This window comes from Boleophthalmus pectinirostris, unplaced genomic scaffold, assembly GCF_026225935.1.
Source record: "Boleophthalmus pectinirostris isolate CB_2022bp ecotype Guang Dong unplaced genomic scaffold, ASM2622593v1 HiC_scaffold_8, whole genome shotgun sequence".
Lineage (NCBI taxonomy): Eukaryota > Metazoa > Chordata > Actinopteri > Gobiiformes > Gobiidae > Boleophthalmus > Boleophthalmus pectinirostris.
The window spans coordinates 3,920,777-3,941,131 of record NW_026571515.1 but is presented as its reverse complement, the minus strand read 5'-3'; the positions used below and the strand labels follow the sequence as shown (position 1 = coordinate 3,941,131).

Genomic DNA, 20,355 nt, shown 5'->3' with positions numbered 1-20,355 from the left:
ACTGTTGGGAAAGTGAGATTGGTGAAAAATAGAGACACCTGGGATCGTTCTTGTATAAAACTAGATCAAATCTGGGACAAATCTGGGACATGGCTCAAAACTGGGACTGTACTGGGTCTGGTCACCTTGGTTTATTAAAAGATATTCTTCTGTAACTTCCCTCCGGTGATCACTAGGGGTGAAATATAACGGCCACTTAAAATAAACATTACCCAAAGCAGAAAAATGAAGTTACAAAGCAAAGATTTACTCAATAATAAGAACTTAATACTTACACAAAAGACATAATCCCTGTTTTGATGATTTACAGTTAATGCAATTAAACAGACAAATAATGTAATAATGTCAAACAAAAGTTAGTTTAGTTATGTAGAGACTTCTGTTTATTTCAGACAGTTTTGACAGTTTATAATTTAATAAATAATAATCAATCTTTTTTGTAAATGTTCCAGTATGAGCGAGTTTCCGACAGTTCAGGCTGCACTCGCTCCTCCTCCGAAGTGTCTCGTGATGTTTCTGTGACGTGTCTGTCGGCTCATCTAAACTGATTTTGGTGCAGTTTTTCTGTTTGGAGCAGGATGGCGGCTGCTTCAAGTAAGAAAACACCAAAATCTGTTGACAGACGTCACAACAACATCACAAAACTCTGAAATAAACAGAGTCTGACCATAAGAATCTAAAATATAATTCTAACAAAAGACCTAAAGAACCTTTTGTGTGAACATCTGAAGGTGTTAAAGACCAAATGTTTAGATCTTTGTGCTCTACAGATGAACAAAAATAAATGACTTTCATGGTTAAAAAAATATTTATTTGCACAAGAAAATAACAAGCCCCTGTTAAGCAAACAAGGAACCAAGACAACGCTGGCAACCAAAACAAGACATGGCATAAAGATGAGGTAATGTTTCCAAGTAAACACAAAAGGCACAACTTACAAATCCATCATGCCCAGAATGTACAATTATATTAACCAGAATTATATCAATAATAAACCAGTACAGCAAACCTGCTCCGCTCAATAACACTTGTTCTATTTTACACTCGTTCATGTTGTTCCTCCGGCTCTGTAATACCGACAGCAGCCAGCGGGGGCAGACTATCTGACCACCAGGCAGGACACGCACAGTTTGGAGGGGCCGATACAGTCGTCGTGGCAGAAGGCTCCACAGCCCTGGCACATGATCATGGCTTTGAGGCGGCACGAGCACTTCAGAGCCACCTCCTCTGTAGTGTCGCTGAAGGCCTGCAGGGGGCGCAGGGACAGGCCGCTGTCCATCACGGACACGTTGGCCGTGTAGCTGAGGCCGGGGCCCTGCTTAGGCAGCTTCCCGTACAGCTGGAAGGGCAGGGGCCCCGAGGAGCCGCCGCCTTTGTGCTGGTCCTTCTTTGCCATCCGCGCCAGAGCCAGCTCCATGTTGAGCAGCCCCTCCATGGCCCCCCCGCTCAGGTACCCGTCCACGGAGCTCAGCAGCTCCTTTTTGGTAATACTAACGGGAAGGGCCGGCGAGGGACTGGCCCCGTCCTGACACGAGGGCCGAAAGCCCCCCTCACTCTTCACGGCGGCCGCGGGCGTCTGAGGAGCCCAGGAGCCCGGCTTCATGTGGGGCACGGTCTCGGTGGGACAGGGGTCGGCGTGGGGAGGGGAGGGGTCCGTCAGCATGGTCCTGGTGGCCATGGTCCGGTCCAGAGTGGCCCCCTGAGAGGGCTGGGGACAAACAGTGTCTTTGGGAGTAAAGTCTGAGAGTTCAGGTTTACACCTGGAGGAGCCCGAGGGGTGAGAGGTGATGACGGGCACCTGCTGCTGCAGGGCCCCAGTGGGGGGCACAGCGGGGGCCTCCACACAGGGGGACGCGGGCTGAGCGGCGGGAACGCCCCTGAACTCCAGTCTGGTGGCTCCATGAGACGGCAGCACCTTCTCCAGGGGCAGGCTGCCCTGCAGGAGCTGAGTCACCAGGGGGTTGTTGGCCTCCACACTGGACAGCGGCCGGGCGGCGCTCAAGGCTCTTCTGGGTTTGGCACAGTCTGGGTCAGGAGGACTCAGTCTCTCCCCGGGCTCCACCTTCACCTCGCTGAGCTTTGGCCCGTCACAGAGACCGTCCATGGAGTCGTGCGGCTGGGAGAGGCCGTTCATGAAGCAGTGCTGGATGACCGTGGGCCCGCAGCGGCCCGACACGTGGGACTGGATGACCGGTTTGTGGTTGGGCCGAGGACTGTCCCCTGAGGAGCGCCAGCCCCGGTCCTGCTGTCCCTCTGTCTCCCCGTCTGAGGCCGTCTCCGTGGAGTCACTGTGAGCTCCGTCGTCCTCCTCCTTCACACTGAGGGCCAGGGAGGTGGGCGAGGTGGAGGGAGGGGCAGAGGGAGGGGTCACCGCCGGAGGACTGACCTCAGAGCTGTGCTGGATCACGCCCGGGGCAGGTTCCTCTGGGCGGGCACAGGGCAGTTTCTGGCTCACGTCCACGCCCTTAGCTCCAAACCTGGGCAGTGTGTCGGGGATGGATGTGGGGGTTAGAGTCCGGGTCAGAGCCTCTGTTCGGGCCTCGGTGGGCACCTCTGTAGGGATTTCTTTGGGGGCATCTGTGGGGGCGTCTGTTAGGACCTCTGTGGGGGCGGAGGCATTGTCCACGGGCAGATCCTGCTCAGAGTCAGATTTGGAGGAGCAAGTTTGCGTCTCACTGGACTTGTCTTCAGGCGGAGCGGCTCTGTCCTCTTCTGCGGCGTCCTGGTGGGGGCTGGGCGTGAGCGACGGCTCTGTGGACACTGTCGTGGAGGTAGTGGATGGGGCGGGTGAGGGCTGGGCACTGGGTGGCGCGCTGGGCGGGGTGTCTACATGGGGAAGCTGTAGTTGTGTTCCAGCTGGATCAGAGCCTGTAGGTGTGCGTCCCTCTGCAGACAGGGGGCGCTCTGGTTCACGGGCGCTGGTACTATGGTGTATCCCAGGGCTATGTTGCACCCCAGGCGTGTTCGGAGAGGGTCCTTCGGCAGAGGCCGCAACAGCAGCAGCGGCCTCTCGCTGGGCACGGGCCTGCTGGGCACGGGCCTTGATGTCTGCCAGTGTTCTCGCGCCCCCCGTCCCCGACCGCTGCGAGCCCTGGCCGGGGGGCACAATCCGGGGGCAGATCTGATAGGTGGGATGACCTTTGACCCAGGGAGGTTTGATCCTGGACAGTTGAATCTGAAACAAACAAAACACATGAGGTCAGATTGGACTTGGTGCAATAAAGTCCTGAGGGAAACCTGACAGGCGCCTAAACCCACAGAAGAGACAATAAAAAACACCAGCTTCATCTGCACGAGGCCGTTTCAAATGCAAACTGGGGTTGGTAAAGTTTGGAGCGGCCCACGACTGAACAATGATATTTACTGGTTGTGTAAACTCAAATAAGTCCCTACAGGACCCGGCGTGTGGGGCGCAGACTCACCCGTATAGGCGGCACCTTGGGTTCCTCTGTTGTTGGCTGCGGCTTCTCGGAGCACACACCGGTAATTGTGGTACGAAAGGACTGCTGGTCGTTGAGCCGGGGTCTTTTCTCGGGAAAGCTGCGAAAGTCGTGGGTCTCTGGTCTCCTCTTCTGCTCCTTGGGCTGAGGGGCGGGGGTGGGCGCCGGGGCGGGGGTGGGCGCCGGGCTGGCAGAGGGGCTGCTCTCCCGGCTGCTGGTGGCGGTGCCGGTGACGGAGGTCACGATAGACGCCGTGTCATCCAGAGGATCGGCCACCACAGCGGCACTGGAGGCAGAAGAGGACGAGTCCAGACCCGCTCCAAACACCTGAGGGTCCGAGGGGGAGGACGGGGACGAGGCGGGGGACGAGGCCGAGGACGAGGAAGAGGAGGAGGACAGGGACGAGGTGGAGGCTGCGGCGGGCTCTTCCACGGACAGGCTGGGGGGCACCTCGGGGTCCTCGTTGGCGCTGGTGGAAGCCGGGCTGGGGCTCGGGCTGGAGGGGGGGTCGGGCTCCGGCATGGGGGCGGGCTCCACGGGCTCGGGTTCTATGGGCGTGCTCTCTGCGGGGAACTCGATGGGGTCTGTGAGCACCACAGTGTCAGGAACAGGAACGGCCTCGCACACCTCAGGAGCCTCCGGGGGCGCGGCCGGCGCCTCTGTGTCTGTGGGGGGCAGCACAGGGGCGGGTTTGCAGAGCGGGCGGCGGGCTCTGCGCCTCAGGTCAGCCCTGGCGCGTCTCCTCATGCGCCCGTCCCTCCTCCTGCGCCCCACGCTGCGTCTCTTGGGGGTACTGGACGCCACGGCGGCCACGCCCTCCTCCAGCACCGTGGCAGCCACCTCTGTGGCCTCGGTCATGGTGAGCTGCAGGGACTCCTCATGGGTGAGCCCGAGCCTGACGAGAGAGCAGGGCACAGTCAGACAAATATACTAGACTTATATCACAGATGTTTAACAGGTCACAGGGACCTTCAGACAGACTTACTTTTGTCCATGGTACTCCTCAAAGAACTTCTCTTTCCAGGCCTCCACCTTTTTCTCTTTCTCCATTTCCTGTCGGAATCGCGCCTGCATCTCATGAGTGAACTCCCCTAAAACACAGACGGGAGTTAGTCCCGAGTTACTCGTACATGTTACAGGTAAATCATGTAGTGAACAGAGACAGACCTTCAGCCAAACGCTCCTTCCAGCTCTGTGAGGCGTGAGTGAAGAACTCATTGTTGAGAGCAGAACTACTGAGTCTGGCCATTCCATCAGCTCCAATCTGCTCAGACACAGAGAGAGAAGAGTCAGAGGACACAGACACAGAGAGCAGGGTCAGGAGGCCTGTCACACTAATGATGTGTGAAATTGTGTCAGTTTCAGGTACATTTTCAGAACTGCTCCAGAAATGATCGTAAGTCATATTCAAAATCACTTCATCTGATCAGGTCCTAACACACAGAGCAGCTCTCCAGTTGAAGTACAGTGAGGAACAAAACTAGACCTTTTTGTTGTTAGAACATTTTCCTCAGAATTGTTATGATGTGAAACTGACCACGGCGGGTAGTGCATAGATGTCAGTGTCGTACCTGTCTGTCCACCTCGGGCAGGAGCTGCAGCAGCTGCTGCTGGGAGTGTGGGGGGAAGGCGGAGAAGGTCCTCACGTTGATCAGAGCTCTGATGTTTGTGTTGACCAGGATGGACCCTGGAGTCTCAAAGTCCACATCCACTCCTCCTCTGCGACTCTTCATGGGGCCTGGGAGAGCACAGGGTCAGTTTGGTGTTTTGAGGCAGGTCAAAGTGTGTGTCACTACTAAAGACGACCAGCAGGGGGCGTAATGTGACACTGTGTTTATACAGTATACATATAAAGGAGACAGTTCATAAAAACAGCTGGTGTTGTCAGGCGTTCTAAAAGTCCAGAAAGCCACTGACCCAATGAGGAGTTAAGGTCCAGTACTTCTTTACCCCGTGTGCACTCACTCCAGTTCAGAGCTCCTGCTGTGTCTCTGTCCGGGCGCAGCATTAGTGTCACAGATTTTGGCTGTCCTGATTTTCTGGATTACTCTACGCTTACGCTGTGGCCTAATGCTGTTCCAGACTCTCTCTGCGTCTTTGTGCTTACCTGATGACACATGTTCTCCGTTGACTTTGAGAGGCGTGAGGACCACACGAGGCATCATGACGGCTTTCTTCCTCTGTCTCCCGGACTGTACACAAACATATTATAATATTATAAAAGCAGAGCTCCTCCCTGGACACCACTGGACACCTGCACCTGTACGCACCTGTCTGGAGCGGCTCAGTCTGGTCTGGGCGTGGGGGGGAGGCTGGCGTTGGGCGTCTGGTCTCTGGGCTGCTCTGCTCAGTCGGGTCTGGGGGTGACTGACGGGGGCGGGGTCTCTGTGGAGCACAGGGGGCTGGAGGAGCTCTCATCCACAGACGCTGAAAAACAACAATCTCCATTTCAACGGCACATTCCCAATGAAAACACTTTAACAAAAAGACCAGTGATGGAATAAGAATAAAGACGGACTCTTTTTAAATTCTAGGGGTACTCGCGTCCAACACATAATATATTTAGATCACCAGGTCACATTTGCTCTAAGTTATACTGACTGAATAATGATATATTCACCAAAAACAAAGTATTATAAGTTTCACTCGCTCTTCAGATCACAACACACTCGACGTGTATTCCGCTAATGAAACTACTGCACATCATTTATGGAGACTTGTCATGTAGAAATGTTGTAGGTTTGTGGCCTGAGAATTGCACAGAATCTTCTAGTTATTCGTGAGGAGAGTTTGAACAGAGCCCAGGAGGAGTCGCTAAAATACTGAAACCTCTTCAAGCATTTTTTGATGAGTAAAGATTATAACATGACAGTCGTACCGTCGTTGTCTCCGCTGACCGCCACTGTGGTCTCTGTGGAGTCACAGCTCTCCTGCTCTGTGGCGTCTGAGGGGCCCCCCGCGGAGCCCGCCTCATGAGGACTGCTGCTGGAGCTGCCCGCCTCGGCCTGGAGCTCCGCGTCCTCCGCCATCTTGGTCCACTGCAGGGCGTTTTTCTGCACAAGACAAGGAGGCTTAAGTGAAGGTTTAAGGCCGACTGAAGACATGTCCTAATGATCAGATAGTCGAAGAAAAAGCACTGATCCAGCCTTTTCAGTTCTGATACAGATTTTGATACTAAAGCTTTAAGAATCCAATATGAACCGATACCAGCGCAGAAACTGAACACAGCATTTATTCCCAAACAGAATACAAAAGCACACAATCTGTTCAGCCTCCTGCCCTCTGGGAGGACTTTGGACTTTTCCTTTTATTTTATTATTTAATTTGGAAGATTGAGAGTGAGAACATAATTATTTTTTTTTATATGCTCATATGGAAATTTGTCTAAACTTTTTAAATTGAATTGAATAAGACAAAACTGACCCAAAAGTTCAAACATTATGAGTTTGTGGGCCAATGATCACTAAACAGTCTTATAACATCAATTTATATGTCCAGCAAGGATATCGGCAGAATCAGTATTTGAAAGCCGATATCCGATCCGGCAAATTTTGCATTATCAGCGCCGATATTCGATACCAGTATCTCTACTCAAAACTATTCTGTATCTCTATGTGTCTGACCCAAAACTGACTCACAAGACTTACACCTGCAGGGGAGCTCAGGCAAAAACTACTATTTGTAAAGAAAAAGTACAAAGAAACACTGTGTTTAAATAAAAACAGATTCAACTTGTTCTGTAATCTGCCCCTTTACAAATAAATATCAGAAAATACCAAGTCTGCTGAGTGTGAGTGGAGGTCTTGTGAGTGTGTGTGCGCGCGCGTGCGTGTGTGTGTGAGAGGGTCGTGTGTGTGTGTGTGAGTGTGTGTTTTGTGCGCGTGCGTGTAAGTGTGTGAGGGTCGTGTGTGTGTGTAAGGGATTTGTGTGTGTGTGTGAGTGTGTGTGTAAGTGTGAGGTCTTCTTGTGTGTGTGAGGGTTGTGTGTCTGTGGGTGAGTGTGCGTGGGTCTTGTGTGTGTGAGTGTGTGAGGGTTGTGTGTGTGTGGGTGAGTGTGTGTGGGTGAGTGTGTGTGGGTCTTGTGTGTGTGTGTGTGAGTGTGTGAGGGTTGTGTGTGTGTGGGTCTTGTGTGTGTGAGTGTGTGTGGGTCTGGTGTGTGTGAGTGTGTGTGGGTCTTGTGTGTGTGTGTGTGTGTGTGTGTGTGTGGGTGAGGGTTTTGTTTGTGCTTGTGTGTGCGTGAGGGTCTTTTGTGTGTGTGTGTGTCTTGTGTGAGGGTCTTTTGTGTGTGTGTGTGTGTGTGTGTGTGTGGGGGGGGGGTCTTGTGTGAGGGTCTTATGTGTGTGAGTGTGTGAGGGTCTTATGTGTGTGAGTGTGTGAGGGTCTTGTGTGTGTTTGTGTGTGCGTGAGGGTCTTTTGTGTGTGTGTGTGTGTGTGGGGGGGGGGGTCTTGTGTGAGGGTCTTATGTGTGTGAGTGTGTGAGGGTCTTGTGTGTGTGTGTGTGTGTGTGTGTATGTGAGTGTGTGTAAGTGTATGTGTGAGTGTGTGTGTGTATGTGAGTGTGTGTGAGTGTGTGAGGGTCTTGTGAGTGTGTGTAAGTGTGGGTGTGTGTAAGTGTGTGTGTGTCTTGTGAGTGTGTGTAAGTGTGGGTGTGTGTGAGTGTGTGTGTGTCTTGTGAGTGTGTGTAAGTGTGAGTGTGTGTAAGTGTGAGTGTGTGTGAGTGTGTGAGGGTCTTGTGAGTGTGTGTAAGTGTGGGTGTGTGTGAGTGTGTGAGGGTCTTGTGAGTGTGTGTAAGTGTGGGTGTGTGTGAGTGTGTGAGGGTCTTGTGAGTGTGTGTGTGTGTGGGTGTGTGTGAGTGTGTGAGGGTCTTGTGAGTGTGTGTAAGTGTGGGTGTGTGTGTGTCTTGTGAGTGTGAGGCGCACCTTGAGAGTGAACAGGCTCATGCGTCCGGGCAGTTTGAAGAAGATGCTGTTCTTGACGCGGTCTCCTCTCACCTGGGAGTGCAGCATAGTGACCAGACACGCCAACGGAGCCGTGCCACTGCAACACAACAAAACACACAACACACAACACACAACACACAACACACAACACACAACACACAACAGTGAGTCACCAGGGCTGTGGAGGCTGACAGAGCGTCGCTATGGAAACTATTTTTGTAATAAATAAAATAAACTGGCCTCAAAAATCTGACATTTACTGTTTTTTTTTATTTTTTTTATTCAGTCTTAAAAAATGTCATATTTAGTATCGATCAATAAAGGTGTAATGTGTAGCTTTTCTGGTGGAGGGTCCAAATCCATGTATCATTTGTTCATTAATTTTTCAAAATAAGACCAAAAATAAGAAAATGAAAATCAACAGTTTTCTTGATTATTTGTCTCCAAAACCAAAATGAAAAAAAAAAAACGATAAAGATTTGTTTTTTCAGTTTTTGATTTTATATTTAAATAAATAATGGAAAAAACAGATAACAGACTGAACCAGGACTAAACCAGGACTAAACCAGGACTAAACCAGGTCTAAACCAGGACTGAGTATCGGGACGGGCCCAGAGGTGCGCCTACCTAGACTGTCGGGGTGATCAGGACTGAGACCGGGACGAGACCGGGACGAGACCGGGACCAGACCGGGACCAGACCGGGACCGGTAATAGACCAGAACTGAGACCAGGACCAGGATCGGGACTGAGACCGGTTCAGTCCTGGTTCAGTCCGGCATCACAGTTTAAGTCACGTAAAGTGGAAACGGTCGTTATCTGATTTTTCCATTTTTCATTTAAATACAAAATCAAAAACTGAAAAAACGAATCATTATCTGTTTTTTTAAATTTTGGTTTTGGAGACAAATAATGAAGAAAATAGCTGTTTTTTTGTTTTCTTATTTTTGGTTTTACTTTGAAAAACAAATGAACGATGACACGTGGACTGGTCCATCACCTGCTTGTTTCTATGGTGATGTCATTGCTCTATCCGGAATGTTCCACATTGTGACATTAAACAGCTTGACTTTATATTTATTCAATCGCAGGTGGTTTTATGGCTCAAAAACATCTCGAAAAACAAACAATCTGACTGTGAGCGGGGTCGCATCTCCACAGATCTGACCTGTAACCTCGTCTGGTTTGGTCTCCATGAAGATAGAAAGGTTTAATACCATAGTGTGGAACATTCCAGCCGAAATAATAACAGAAAAGCATTTGACGGACCTTCCACCAGAAAAGTTACCTTCTTTAAAATGTCGTTTCCTTGTCACAAACAGAACTGGAGTTGTGTTTCGTTTCATTCCCACATCTTTAACGCACAAACTCTGCAGATTTAAAGATCTGTTCTTCTCTCAAAGGAAATACAGGAAGTGCTCCACTGTGTTTTTAAACTCCATACACCTTCACTAGAATCATTTAGAATCCTGTAGCTCTGGGGCTCTCCACCCACTTCGAAGTATCTCGCCAAAGGGTTTCAGAATTATAAGTATTGTGCTGAAATTAACTACAATTTTGTTAATTAAACGCCCATTATGATTGTAAACGTATAATTTCGATGTCTAACTCTGTGCACTAATAAATGGAGAAAGGTTTCAGTGGCGTCCAACTGTTCCCCTCGAAGGTTTTGGCTCTTATACTCAATTTTTCGTGAGCGTTAAAATTAGTCGCTCTGGCAGTTTTGTTTTGTAAAGGTAACTCGCCGGAGGAAAAGGTTGGAGACCCGTGATTTAGACGGTGTCAGTCCTAGAATTGTCAATCTCTACTGAACTAAATGTAAAAGAAGCTGTTAACCTGAAAAACTACAGTTTCATGACATCACAAGGTGGAATGGAGCTTTTTAAGGTTTGAAAATGCAGACAGACTAATGATTAAGAGTTACTTAAACATGTGAATGAAACAAAACACAGCTCCAGGTCTCCAGATTGTATGAAAATTGACCAACGTGTTTCTTTAAAGTCAAGTCTAAAAACACAAACAGCTCATCCCTATTCCCCCAAAATCGTTTAAAGACACAGTATGGAACTTTCTGAAGGCGGTCCTGGCACGTCACCTGCATGATTCCACGGAAACAGAAAGTTAAAACCACACTACGGCCATAATCTTCCACAATTTAACAAAAAATTTAATAAAAACGTACAGATCCATGAACCGTTTTCCAAAGGTTCCATGGAGACAAGCAGGTGGAGCCCTTCCTCCCAATAAGGAGTCAGGTTTGTGGAGAAGCAAGCCCGCTCAGAGTAAGGACGAAAACAAAAACAAGCTGAAGAAAATTAACTGTAGCTGTTGCTGTTGTTGTTGTTTGTCGTTTTTGTCTAGAAAGTTTCATACTGTGGCTTTAATGTACAAGTTTGTGAAGTGGTGTGTTCCTGCGTCCGTGTCCTACCTCCTGTCGTGTGCAGCAAGTGTCCGTGGTCACAAATGCGTCCGACCAGTCCGGGAACACAGAACGAAAGCACAGTTAATGATCTGACAGGGAAGACAGCGCCACCTAGCTGCTCCTAACTGCAAATGCTCTGCTAAAATCGAACATGAAATTTAAAGTTTGGACATTGTTTCTGTAAAGTCTGGAAGAGCCTCTGAGGTAAAAAATAAACCTACGACTTTAAATGGTGCACTATGGAACTTTTCTGGTGAGGACTGCGCACTGCTTGTCTCCATGGAGATGTGATTGTTTGTCCTGAAATTTGGAAAAAAAAAGAAAAAAAAAGAAAAACATTCGATTCTATTGTTGTTGTTATTGTTACTGTGAATGGGCTCACTTCTCCTCTGATCTGACCTGTAACTTGGCCTGGTGGCATCGCCCGCTTGTCTCCATCCATGGAAACAGATCGTAATGTCCGAGCCGTACGTTGGAACATTCAAAGTCAAAACAATAACATCGCTATGGAGACCCCCCCGTCAGAAAGGTTACACAGTGCACCTTTAAGTTAGCCCATTGACAGAATATGTAATGAAATGTAATGTAATAAAATAAACATTAAAAACTGGATCCTCTACCGCACAAGAGGGGGCACTGAGGATGGGCATTGGGAAAGTGGGCATTGGGTGGGCACAGTTTTTCCCTGAAGCCCATGTTTGAACCCTGGCATGGCACATTTATGCAACTAGTATTGAGTAAATAATGACTTTCCCAAGTAATTTCACTGGATGGAGACAAGTGGACGTCCCTAAAAGAAACTTAGAAACTATAAAGGGTCAAAACTTCTAAATTACCTTCTTTTTCGGATTAGATCAGGGGTGTCAAACTTTCGGCCCGGGGGCTGGATCCGGCAATCCAAGACCTTTAATCTGGCCCTCAGCTGATTTTCTACTAAAGTATTTTAATTATATTCTCTATTAAAATCTTGTTAATTTTCTGTGGTGTTTATCACAGCAGCGTCTCCAGCGTCTCTGTACGTGGCCCCTCCCACCAGAGCAGCACAAATGAAGACTTGTCTCTTTCCAAACGCTCTTAAAGGACGATCGTTTTGACTGTTGACCGTGACACCCTCATCAGAAAAATGTCAAAAATTAGAAAAGTGGATCCGAGTGCAGGACTTTCCAACAAAAATGAACTTATTCCTTATTTGCTTACAAGTTCATGTTAAAACATTGTGTTGAAATTGCATTTTTCGTAGTTTCAGGTTGTTCATAATATTATAATCTTTTTTAATTGATGAACTTTCTTTTACAAAATATTTCTGTAATAGATTTGTGTTTCTCTGCACAAATATTTGAACTTATTATTTTTGGGGTTTATATGACATGAGTTTTCTGATTCAGCCCCTTTGGGATCAAAGTCTGTTGGATACGGCCCCCGGACCAAAATTAGTTTGACACCCCTGGATTAGACTCATAAAAATTTTAGATAAAAAATAAAAAGGTTTAATTGCCTTATATGGCGCAAAATTGACTCTTGTGAGCTTTAAACCCATCCAACCATTTCCTCTTATCTAAGGGCAGCAGTCTAAGCAGGGACTCCCAGACACGTCCTCCAGCTCTTCCAGGGGGACCTCAAGGCGTTCCCAGGCCAGCCAAGAGACATAGTCCCTCCAGCGTGTCCTGGGTCTCCCTGGGGCCTCCTCCCGGTGGGACATGCCCGGAACACCTCCCGAGAGACAGAACAGATGCCCTCCCCTCAGCTGCTCCTTTCGATGTTGAGGAAGAGCGGCTCTACTCCGAGCTCCTCCCGTGTGACTGAGCTCCTCACCCTATCTCTAAGGGAGCGCCCAGACACCCTGTGGAGGAAACTAATTTTGACCACTTGTATCTGCGATCTCGTCCTTTCGGTCATTACCCAGAGCTCATGACCAGAGGTGAGGGGAGGAACGGAGATTGACGATAAATCGAGAGCTTTGCCTTTCGACTCAGCTCCTTCAAGGGTCCGATACAGCGACTGCATCACTGCCGACGCTGCACCGATCCGCCTGTCAATCTCACGCTCCATCCTTTCCTCACTCGTGAACAAGACCCCGAGATACTTGAACTCCTCCACTTGAGGCAGGGACTCTCCACCCACCCGGAGATGACAAGACGCCTTTAAACCGTGTTAGAATAATAATTAAAACCAGACCTGGACTTGTGGTTTGTTTCATTCAGGCATGTTTAACACACAAACCCTGCAGATTTAGTTCTTCTCTCAAGCACCTTGTAATGTCATGTGCTAATACAGGAGGTGCTCCACTGTGTCTTTAACCTCCAACTTCAGCAAAGGAATTGCCAATCTCTACTGAACTAAAGGTAAAATGTAGTTGAAACTACCGCTTCATGACATCACAAGGTGGAACAGAGCATTTTAAGCTTTGGACATGTAGCCAGACTAATAAAAAAGGATTATTCAAACATGTAAATGAAACAAAACACAACTTCAGGTTTGTTTTTGAGGAGACGTGGCTTAAATCTCACAAGAGTCCATTTTGCGTAACACAGGACCTTAAATATTTATCAGCGGTAGAATCCCACCAAACCAAGGCACAATTAGAAAGAGTTTGAGTCTAAATCTCGACATGTTTTTGCACATTTCTGGTGGACTGAATCTTCATACAAGAACAAGAGTTTGAGTGAAAAACACAGAGTCCATCTGACCTCATCTCCTTGAGTCCTTTGGTCTGGATCACGTGGAGGATTTGTTTGGGAGTCATCGGAGCATCTGAGAAGTTCTCCAGGACCTGCACAGACAGAACCATCAGTGTGTGCCTCACGTCACCGGGGTTCCCTCACATCACAGGGGCCCCTCATGTTAAAAGGGTAATTTTTTTGTATCTTTTAGCATTTTTTTGGGGACCGCATTACAATGTTGTTGCTTATTTAGTAGAACGAAATTTGTTTATGTAAAAAACTTGGCATATTCACTGTTTAGATGATAAAAATAGATTCATTTTATATTGACTTTACACAGGTGGTGCTTTAACAAAGAAATATTGTTGCTAAAATGTGTCTAGTTCCTACAAAACGGTAGAATATCACAGAGGATCATGTGTTATATATCGATTATCACAGGTATCACCGTATAAAGAGCCATGTATCAAGTATCTTTGAAGTATGTTGTCACGCACACATTGGACAGTTTGGATTTCAGATGCTGGAACACTCTCTGTATCTTGAACAGAGTTTGAGTTTCCAGCAGGAGTTCTCCCAAACTTAATGTTCATGTGATACAAAATATGTTGAAATTGATCTTATTTATCGTGAAGTTTATTTTGACTTCCTCTGACAACTTCAGTCTGTGCTGCTTTCTAAAATGTTTATTCATTGCTAAATTAAATCATAAATATAAAAGCAAAACAATAACAATATCGACTTATTCAATACACGATAGAATAACTTTTGGGGTCTGTATTTATCATTTGTACATTTTCTTTGAACTAATAAGAAATCTGTGGTTATTCTTTGTTTATACTATTAGATCTAAGCAGTACAAGGTTGAATTAATAAATTCTGTGACTCATTATAAAGACAAACTAATCATTAAGTGTTTGATTCTGCTGTTTATTTACTTCAGCTCATGTTTTTAACAGTATAGTACAGTATAGTAATCCTGCTCTTGGATTATTGTGTCAGTGACATAAATTAGTTCCAATATTATTGTTTATCTTCTGTATTTACTTCAGCTGCAGATCACACCTCACACGTGTTACAGTGACCTCCTGCTTTACAAACACTGTCCCAGAGGCTCCTCATTCAGTCCTGATAATGACACTGAGGGAGTCTGCGGTCAGTGAGCAGGTCCTGCTTTCACAGTTGGACACGGAGTCGGTGTTTGTCCCGCTGCACATGTCCTGTGTTTATGTCACAGACCGTGAGGGCCTTTCATTTATTATTTAACATATTCTGATCCTAAATGTCCACAGAGTGTAACATTGGAGTACAAAAGCGCACGGTGGTGTAGGAGCTGTGCGCAGACCTCCCCCTCACTAACGCGCCTCTACAAAGGAATTTGAGATGGCACGATCAGAACGCAGCACAGGGACTGGCACCACAGCTGGCACTGCCCCCCGCGCACACACACACACACATACACACACAAACACAGACACACACGGGCTCACACACTCTGTCATATCTATAAAGAGAACACATGTGTGGAGTGAGGGCACCTGGAGCAGGATCCAGGCCGTGTGTTGTTCTGTTCCCCGCGGAGGGGGCTGAGCTGCGGCTCTGCTAACGCTAACAGTGCTAATGCTAACACACACACACACACACAGAGCCTCAGAGGCTTTAACGAACCGCGGCCGCGACGGCGGAACCGGGTCAAACACAGCGGGAGTGTGAATAGTAAAGTGGCCCATATGAGCTGAGCTCCAGGGGACACCGCGGTCCAAACGGACTGAATAAAGAGAGTAGCAAACAAAGGCATCTGCAGCAGGGGAGTGACAAGCTAACATGCTAACAAAGCTAACACACTAACACGCACACGGGACTCTCTTTAGTTTTGTTTTGGACTCAACAAAAGCGACACTGTCCACACATGTCCAGCCCTCTGTGTCTGTGCTCAGCAGAGGACACACGGACTCACGGTGGACATGTTCCGTACACAAAGTTAGCATCGCTGCGAGAGGAAATAGCAGCTCTAACGTTGTTTATATCGTGATCCAAACAGACGCGTCAATAATCGGAGCGTTCACTGGAGCTTTCTTTACCAGACGAGCTGCCTCGGCCCAGGTCCTCTCCTTCTTTCGTTTCTGTTTGTCCTTCATGTCTCTGGTGTGTTGTGGATGTTTCCAAAGCTAGCACTGCCTCTGCGCTGCGCTGGGACTGCGGAGCCGAGCGGAGCCGAGCGAACCAAAGCGAACCAAAGCGAACCGGAGCGGACCAAAGCGAAGCGGAGCGGAGCGAGACGCTTCAAAGCCGTTGCGCTGCGCCGCGGTACCGCGCGCTTTACGCGCGCTCTCCGCTCTTCTCGCGGTATTGGACGCGAACACAGCGCCGCAGCTCCGCTTCTGCGAGCGGAACGGAACGCAACAGCAAGCAGGTCAAAGGTCAAAGACAGGATTCAGGGAGAAAATGGAGATTCTGCTACAGCCACATTTACCTTTTATAATCTCGGATCAAATGTGAGTTACACACAAAAAACAACAGTTTAAAAACAGCTCGTGTCGTTTTCTGTCTTTGGTGATGTAAACATTTCATTTTGTTCTTGGGCTTTTTTAGAAACTCACAGTTACATCACATCACATCTTTCCTTCACCGCTCTCGGCTCGTGCTCAAGTCTTGGACTAGTTTTGTGCCACAGCTGCCCTGAGGCCACAGCTGCCCTGGGGCAGATTCAGACCTTGTGACTGCAGTTCATGTTTTTTTTTTTTTTTGTTTTGTTTTGTTTTGTTTTTTTTCACAGATCACAGCTCAGACTCTCACCGCGGGAGGAGGTGGAGGGTTTTGGGACATAAGTTTGAGCTGAGACGGGCTCGAGTCTGTGGGGGCAGAAGGCGCATCGTTACCTCTTTGTGAGATGTTGAAGAGTGACACTGTTTTTTTAGTTTTTGTACCGCATTAAAACTCAGATGCCCTCCCACAGCCACACTGCAAATAAAATAAAATAAATAACCCACGGAGCACAGCCAAGACCACGGCCTCAGCGCGGCGCAGGGAGCGGAGGAAGAACACAGTGTATGTACAATAATATACTATAATATTTTTATTCTAGATTCATGGGGGAGAAACGGGGGGGAGGGGGAGAGGGGTTTCTGCGGGGAGTGACGTCATTACCCAGCATGCCCCGCTGCAGCACCGCGCTCAGCAGCCCCCTCGCAGATCCAGCCCCAGATCCAGCCCAGGCCCAGGCCACAAACAACCAACAAAAGTCATCCCAAAATGCGCGCTTGGAGCCGGGCTGACGGCTGGACGGTCCGCGGCTCTGTGGCTCCTCCGGTGAGTAGTGCCGTGTCGTGGTCCGCGGTCCCCGGGGCAGGAGCCGCTTTTGTGGCTGTAAACAGAGTTAGCTCCTGCGGCGCAAACTCCTGCACAACTTGGTGAACCGCTAGTCTCTGGATGTGGCGCACGGACCCGGTTCTGTGGCCCGTAACTCTCCCCCGGCGCACAGGGGCCGTAGTTAAAACACTTGTGTTGGTTTCGTGTTGTTATAACGCGCACATACTCGAGCACAAAACTTGTCTCACCCCGCGGTCGGGGCAGACGGAGCGGCCATGAGTGCCGCGGGAGCTGCGGGTCCAGTCGGCCGCAGGTCCGAACGGAGCCCCGGGCCCGGCTTACGGTGCATTTACTGTTAGAATGAGAGTCACAAACGACTCTTCTCATTTCTGTGGGTAGTTTCATGTTTCGCAACCTCAAACAGAAGCATAAAAACTCCAGCTGCTCCGCCGTGAAAAGCCACCAGATGGCGCTAAAGGCCCTGCAGCGTGCGCACTTTGCAGAATGTGCACAAGTGACTAAAGTGTTGTGCAGAGCTGGAACGATTCTAATTCACAGGACCAATCTGCGCACAAACATTGGACAGAGTCTGACACCTGCTACACTTCATAGACATGTTAGTGCTTTGTCTGAAGATGCGTTTAATGCCATACTCTGGAACATTCCAAAGATACAAGTGACACCTGCTCAGTGTGAGAAGATGAACAGAATAAAAGAGCACAAAGAACACACATGTAATCTAGTAAATGTAAGAGAAATATGCTTATATATCTGTGTGGGACCTTGTGGACAAAGCACAAGCAGCTCAAGCCCTCACCAGAGGGAGAAAAGTTCCATAGTGCAGCTTTTAAAGTAGTTTAAATGTGTCAGTTGTGTTGTAGAGTTCCAACCTGGAGCTGAAGAATCTTGTGAACTAAAAGTTTGACTTTGTTTTTGTTTCTAGGATGGTTCAGAGGAGCTGCCTTTGTGAGTGCTCACGCTGCTGCCCCTGCTCTGCCCCTGCCCAGCACCTGTCGCTGCCCTGCCCAGCACCTGTCGCTGCCCTGCTCTGCCCGCTGCCCGCCGCTGTTGTTATGGCAACAGCTCTCAGAGAAGCAAAGTGGTACACAGAGACTTTCCTAAAAACATTGGCCCCCTCAGTCCCAGAGAGCGCGTTGGAGAGAAGAATATGAATGTGCGGCGTACGGTGCCCCGCTCCTGGTGTTGAAGCATGTATAACCCACAGGGCCACCTGAGGGGCCCGCCTGAAGAGGGGCCCCCAGAGGAGCGCCAGCGCTTTCACTGTCAGGAGTGTGGCAAGCAGTACAACACGCAGCTGGGCTTTAGGAGACACCTGGTGGCGGCGCACAGCACTGCAGGGGCCCCTCTGTGTCCCCAGACCCCCCCCTCTCTGTTGGAACAACTGGGTGGCCACACAGACCGGCCCCCCCCTCCAGAGGGCGCCGCCGTGGTCCCTGTCAGAGAGAGGAAGTACTCGTGTGAGCGCTGCGACCGCCGCTTTTACACCCGTAAAGACGTGCGGCGCCACGCGGTGGTGCACACCGGCCGAAGGGACTTCCTGTGCCCGCGCTGTGCCCAGCGCTTTGGCCGCAGGGATCACCTGACCCGCCACCTGAAGAAGAGCCACGCCCAGGAGCCCGCCCTCATGACCCCGCCCCCCGCAGCTCCTGTTACTCCTGTGGCCACGCCCACCCCCGCCCAGTGCCCGGTCAAGGAGGAACCTTCGCCCAGAAACTGTGACATGGGCCCCCTGTCCAAGGAGTCCCTGGACCCCTTCTGCAGGGACATGTACAGCTCCTACCCCATGCCCCCCCATGGCCTCCCACAGGGGGCGCTGCCCTCAGGAATGGGTCGTCACGTGACCCCTCAGGCCCCGCCCCTGCCCCAGCCGGGCGCGCTGCAGCAGCCGTACAGCAGCGTGGGCAGATACCAGCACTCATCTACCTCATACCCGCGCTCTGACGTGGACAGCTTCCTGCTGGAGCTCCAGAGCGCCCCCCCGCCTCACCTCAACAGCGTGGGCCCCGGGTGCCCCTCGCCCCAGAGGGAGGGGCTGGCCGAGGGCACGGAGCTGTCCTGTACCACTAACCTGCTGGGCTTCCTGCCGTTCGGCCTGCCCCCCTACAGCGCCCACATGGGCATGGGAGGGTTGGTCATGAACTACCCCCCCACCAGCTCCTCCTCCCCCTCGTCCTCCGCGGGGCTCACCTCGCAGGCCCCGGGGCCCTTCTTCCTGCAGCCCGCTCAAACCCAAGTGCCCCCAGCGGCCGGAAGCCACAACCACAACCAGCTACCTCAGGCCTACGGGGGCTCCGGCCCCTCCAGCGCCCTACCTCACTACTACCAGGCCTTTCAGTGAGGCCCCCGCACAGCTCCACACAACCAAACACCTCACAGTATTACCTCAGCGTCTAGAGCAATGCTTGAACAGAGACTTAGAGACTTACAGTGAAGGCACTTACAGCTCCTCGCCACGTTCCTGCCACGCCCCCTGTGACGCCGCGCGCTGCCCCGCGACGTCACTGTTGGTTCAGTTTGTCCCAGAGACTGAACGGGATTCGACTATTAAACTCCATTTCCAGTTTATTCTAGTGTGACTCAGAATCGTAGATGCACTTCTTCCCTTTGGCCTGTTGACCTGACCTTGAGAAGGTCAGGAGGTCAAACCCGGACTCTCCCGTCGACGTGAACGTGACTGTTTTGAGTGGCAGGCTGACGGGCAGCTGTGTGACTTGCTTCTTCATATGGACTTGGGACACAGTGGATGTGTCAGCTGTGGATCTGTAGTATTTGAGCAGGCACTAGGGGGCAGCACACTCCACAGGAGTGTTGGCAGACCTCAGCGGTGCCTCAGAGGGTTTGATGCCTTATGCCCCTTGTGCCTCAGTCAGGTTTAAGCACTTAACACTTGTTCTCTCTTTGCCGTTACACTTTTTATTATTACTCTTTGAATATAGTTATTTTTGCTATTAGATTGAAACTACAAGTGTAGGTTTGAAACAGATTTTTCTATAGCTGCAGTAATGTGTAGTCATGTTTTCTACCTCCATGTCATATATTTAATCAGATGAATAGATTTTGAACTATGTTACAGTTGAGCAGTTTGACCATTTTAGACGACGCTCAAGTGTGTGTGGACATGTTTGTACCTTTGACTACCTCAGAAGAGACAGCTGCTGCGATGCTCCGCTGTGGCCTGAGAGGGCGCTGTCTCACACAGTGGACACGAGCACAGCTCCTCCTAGAACACAGCTCATAGTATTTGTACTCTCATTCATGGTGTTGGATTGGAAGTGAACAACTAAAAGCCTTGGCGTCCTTAGCTCTGATACTAACAGTAGTTTCCTGTGTGTAGCTGTAGTCTAGCGTAGCAGCAGGAGGTGGGTTTGTAGCTCCACAGGTTTGTATTACGATGACTAGACTAGAACACAGAAAAGGGCATTCAACATCATCTGTACTGAAATAAAAACGCCTTTTGACATCACTGACTGTCTCATGTTTCTTCACACTTATGTGCACACGGACACGTCTCAATTCTCTTTCCTCGCTTCCTTGTCCTTGAATCCTGAGGAGACAAGGGAAGGAA

The 20,355-nt window shown here is 49.6% G+C and overlaps 2 protein-coding genes across 2 annotated transcripts; one reads left to right on the top strand and one right to left on the bottom strand.

Annotated features, from left to right (window-relative positions):
* Positions 1-789: 789 nt before the first annotated feature.
* On the bottom strand, positions 790-15,747 carry asxl1 (ASXL transcriptional regulator 1). Its single transcript, XM_055166077.1, is given in 12 exon segments — positions 790-3,175; positions 3,423-4,335; positions 4,426-4,531; positions 4,608-4,704; positions 5,012-5,178; positions 5,548-5,632; positions 5,711-5,823; positions 5,826-5,867; positions 6,319-6,493; positions 8,359-8,476; positions 13,488-13,570; positions 15,542-15,747. Coding segments are annotated over 12 exon segments (4,032 nt in total). The 5' UTR covers positions 15,599-15,747; the 3' UTR covers positions 790-1,099.
* Positions 15,748-16,636: 889 nt separating this feature from the next.
* On the top strand, positions 16,637-20,253 carry LOC110156026 (zinc finger protein PLAGL2-like). The gene is made up of 2 exons (XM_055166485.1): positions 16,637-16,769; positions 17,713-20,253. Exon 2 carries the CDS (start codon positions 17,980-17,982, stop codon positions 19,126-19,128), a length of 1,149 nt encoding a protein of 382 aa, XP_055022460.1. The 5' UTR covers positions 16,637-16,769; positions 17,713-17,979; the 3' UTR covers positions 19,129-20,253.
* Positions 20,254-20,355: the final 102 nt, after the last annotated feature.

What these genes read in the sequence shown, in the direction of transcription:
- LOC110156026 (XM_055166485.1), top strand. Translation starts at nt 17,980, where the DNA reads ATGTATAACCCACAGGGCCACCTGAGGGGCCCGCCTGAAGAGGGGCCC.